The sequence below is a fragment of the Procambarus clarkii genome, chromosome 28 (genome assembly GCF_040958095.1).
Source record: "Procambarus clarkii isolate CNS0578487 chromosome 28, FALCON_Pclarkii_2.0, whole genome shotgun sequence".
Taxonomy (NCBI): Eukaryota; Metazoa; Arthropoda; class Malacostraca; order Decapoda; family Cambaridae; genus Procambarus; species Procambarus clarkii.
Genome location: NC_091177.1, coordinates 1,169,992 through 1,174,304, shown reverse-complemented (window position 1 = coordinate 1,174,304; position 4,313 = coordinate 1,169,992). Strand labels below are relative to the sequence as shown.

General features: G+C 51.2%; 1 protein-coding gene across 1 annotated transcript; it reads left to right on the top strand.

Annotated features, from left to right (window-relative positions):
* Positions 1-2,802: 2,802 nt before the first annotated feature.
* Positions 2,803-4,064, top strand: LOC138369326 (uncharacterized protein SPEM3-like). The gene is made up of 2 exons (XM_069332558.1): positions 2,803-3,180; positions 4,047-4,064. The coding sequence occupies exons 1-2, from the start codon at positions 2,803-2,805 to the stop codon at positions 4,062-4,064; spliced, it is 396 nt and encodes a 131-aa protein (XP_069188659.1).
* Positions 4,065-4,313: the final 249 nt, after the last annotated feature.

Below are 4,313 nucleotides of genomic sequence, written 5' to 3'. Positions count from 1 at the left end.
TCCTTGAGTGGGAAAGAAGAGAGGGGTCGGGGTTGTGACAGAGGAAAGGTCGTGCTTGAAAGAGACAGGAGAGAGAAATCGTGCTTGTGAGAGGCGAGAGAAAGAGGATGGGGAAAAGGGCGAGAGAGAGAGAGAGAGAGAGAGAGAGAGAGAGAGAGAGAGAGAGAGAGAGAGAGAGAGAGAGAAAGAGAGAAAGAGAGAAAGAGAGAAAGAGAGAGAGAGAGAGAGAGAGAGAGAGAGAGAGAGAGAGAGAGAGAGAGAGAGAGAGAGAGAGAGAGAGAGAGAGAGAGAGAGAGAGAGAGAGAGCCCGAGTCCATTTAGTAAAAAAAAAAGAAATTTGAATAGAAAAAATTCACAATTACAGATTTTTGAAGTTTGCTTCTCTGTTAATTCAAATATTTGTTTGTCTGTAAATATCCAAGTTTATCTGTCTTGGTTGTCTTGGTTGTCTTGGTTGTCTTGTCCGTGGTGAGAAACATCCACCTTTTGACAACAACATATAAAATAAAAATGCTTAAAATATAAATTAAAATGACATGAATATAAACTGATGAGGAACAATGGAGTGTGGCATAAGATGACTGAGCAATTATTGGGATCGTCTCAAAGCTCCCCAAATGTACTCACTAGCAAGGAGACGAGACAGATATCAAATAATATACACGTGGAAAATACTGGAGGGCCAGGTCCCAAATCTACACAGTAAAATAACAACGTACTGGAGTGAACGATATGGAAGAAAATGCAGAATAGAACCAGTGAAGAGCAGAGGTGCCATAGGCACAATCAGAGAACACTGTATAAACATCAGAGGTCTACGGCTTTTCAACGTCCTCCCAGCGAGCATAAGAAATATTGCCGGAACAACCGTGGACATCTTCAAGATAAAACTAGATCGTTTTCTCCAAGGAGTGCCGGACCAACCGGGCTGTGGTGGGTATGTGGGCCTGCGGGCCGCTCCAAGCAACAGCCTAGTGGACCAAACTCTCACAAGTCAAGCTTGCCCTCGGGCCGGGCTTGGGGAGAACTCCCATAACCCCGTCAACCAGGTCTCAGGCTGTGGCGAAATGGGAGGAGAAGCAAGAGGAGAGGAGGGGAAGCAAGGGGAGGGGAAGGGAAGCAAGGGGAGGGGAGGGGGAAGCAAGGGGAAATGAGAGGAAGCAAGGGGAGAAAAGGGGAAGTAAGGGGGGATGAGGGGAAGCAAGGGGAGAGGAGGGGAAGCTAGGGGAGGGGAGGGGGAAGCAAGGGGAGATGAGGGGAAGCAAGGGGAAGCAAGGAGAGAGGAGAGGGAAGGTAAGGGAGGGGAGAGGAAGCAAGGGAAAAGGAGGGAAAGGGGGAGGAGACGAGAAGCAAGGCACGGAGAGGGAGAAGAGAAGGGGAAAGAGGACAAGGCGTAGGGGGAATACGGAGCTGAGGACACAGGGTGGAACCGGTTGGACGCAGAGAGGACATGCTGAGAGGACACGGAGGCGAGATAGACATTGCCACCCTGGCAATTTCTATCTTCTAATTGCCATGCTCCCGGCCATGCTGGCAGGGAGAGCGATGCGCACAATAAATGAAATAAAATAAAAAGATTGACAGTGAAAGTTGACTTGTCCGGACGGTGTGTGTGCGTGTGCGTGTGTGTGTGTGTGTGTGTGTGTGTGTGTGTGTGTGTGTGTGTGTGTGTGTGTGTGTGTGTGTGTGTGTGTGTGTGTGTGTGTGTGTGTGTGTGTGTGTGTGTGTGTGAGTGAGTGAGCGAGCGAGTGCTGGGTGCCTGGCGATGGTACGTCAAGCGACTGAGCAACACCGCATGATACATGTTAAACGCCCAGCATGACCAAGGAATTTAGAGATAGCCATTTTTAGGTGATATGTGTATGAAGGAGGAAGAGAGGAGTGTTGAGGGGGCTGGCGAAGCTGCGCCTGGCGAAGGAAGGAAGGCCTAGTGGCGACGGAGGTGCGCCAGACATCCATCATGCTTATCACATTTCCAATTCTGCCGTGTGAATGCGACGGGCCTCCTTGGACAGCTTGCTGCCGGAATACGTAATAGGCGCAGGGGGACGTCCGCCTTATCCCGCCACCCATCTCCCCAACACGTCCCCGCACCCCACCGCACCGCACCCCACCATACCGCACCCCTCCATACCGCACCCCACCACGCCACGCCACACCACGCCACGCCACACCACACAGCACCACATTACTCGGCAGAGCGCCCTGCCAGCCACCTCTGAAGAATGGTATTGTCACCACAGAGGGTATTTTGACCACTGCGGTAGCCGTCAATTAGGTCACTTTCCAAAGCGACTCGGCAAGAGTTAATCTTGTCCGCGACGCTATGATCAGAGCTGACGCGTGGCTCTTGCTGCTGCTTCTGCTGAGGTTGTTCTGCGGCTGCTTCAGCTGAGGTTGTTCTGCTGCTGCTTCAGCTGAGGTTGTCCTGCTGCTGCTTCAGCTGAGGTTGTCCTGCTGCTGCTTCTGCTCTCTCTCTGGTCTATGTCACGGACATCATGAAGTCAGTTTGCCTCTCTACTAGGGAGCCATAGTTAGAGGATACTTCATTTGAAGAACTAAATCAATTTAATGTTGAAACTATCGACCTCCCTTGTGGGTTAATTGTATATGTGAGACGTATTTAATGGGTGACGGTCCTTTGACCTATTGACCTTGTGTCCTTAATTGTCAGTTATTCCTCCCAGAGTCAGTCGATGGTTAAGTGTCCAATGCATACTATGTCATTTAGTCCCCCCCCCCTCTGTAGAGTAAGTACTGTGTGGTTTTAGGAATATTCCAGCTAAGACCCAGGACGCCCACATGACCCAGGACGCCCACATGACCCAGGACGCCCACATGACCCAGGACGCCCACATGACCCAGGACGCCCACATGACCCAGGACGCCCACATGACCCAGGACGCCCATGTGACCCAGGACGCCCACATGACCCAGGACGCCCACATGACCCAGGACGCCCACATGACCCAGGACGCCCACATGACCCAGGACGCCCACATGACCCAGGACGCCCACATGACCCAGGACGCCCATGTGACCCAGGACGCCCACATGACCCAGGACGCCCATGTGACCCAGGACGCCCACATGACCCAGGACGCCCACATGACCCAGGACGCCCACATGACCCAGGACGCCCACATGACCCAGGACGCCCACATGACCCAGGACGCCCATGTCAGCAATACGAACGTCTTCCCATCTTTTTTATGTCCACATAAATACGCACTTACACAGAACAAATACTGCACCCCCCCCCCCCCCCGCCCCCCACTGTGGACAGAAGGCAGGAAGGACGGGATGAGGACAGTCTCTATAAGCCTCTACGGCTATTTAACTCCATGGAACGGATACGCTAGCCCAGCACTGGCATAGGAGAACGTAGAGAAGCAACCTGGGAGTTAGTCAGCTGTCACGGGCTGCTTCCTGGGGTGTGTGTGTGTGTGTGGTGTGGGAAAAAAAAAGTAGTTAGTAAACAGTTGATTGACAGTTGAGAGGCGGGCCGAAAGAGCAAAGTTCAACCCCCGCAAAACACAACTAGTAAACACACACACACACACACACACACACACACACACACACACACACACACACACACACACACACACACACACACACACACACACACACACACACACACAAATGGAATGCATTAGGAAGTGATGTGGTGGAGGCTGACTCCATACACAGTTTCAAGTGTAGATATGACAGAGCCCGATAGGCTCAGGAATCTGTACACCTGTTGATTGACGGTTGAGAGGCGGGACCAAAGAGCCAGAGCTCAACCCCCGCAAACACAACTAGGTGAGTACAACTAGGTGAGTACACAGATGGAAGAGCAGAGAGCCATATACCTCGCCATCCTCTATGGTCAACCAAAATGTTTCATCGATGATGAAAGACGAATCAAATTGAAATAATGATCCAGTGAGGGAAGGCAGATGGACTCAACACGGACGAGCAGGGAGTCCCAATGGGCTTAGTGGGAAAGGGGTTGAAAAAGAAAAGATTGGAATAAGATAGTATAAGTATGTGCCTTACAGATTGAGGATTGGGTTTAGAGATTGAGAGAAAAAAAAAGGTGGGGATAGGTATGTATGGAAGCGGAGCTGGAGGATTAGGGATAGGTTACAAGGAAGTGGGAGAATGGATGATACAAGTGGAGGCTCAAGTCACACCTAGGAACCTCGAACCTCGAAATTGAACCTCGAGAAGCGGGTTCAATATTCGAGCTTCGAGGGTTTGAGTGTCCAAGTACAGAGTTTTGACCAAGCACAGAGTTTTGACCAAGCACAGAGTTTTGACCAAGC

Coding starts and splice junctions, on each gene's coding strand:
- LOC138369326 (XM_069332558.1), top strand. CDS start 2,803: ATGACCCAGGACGCCCACATGACCCAGGACGCCCACATGACCCAGGAC.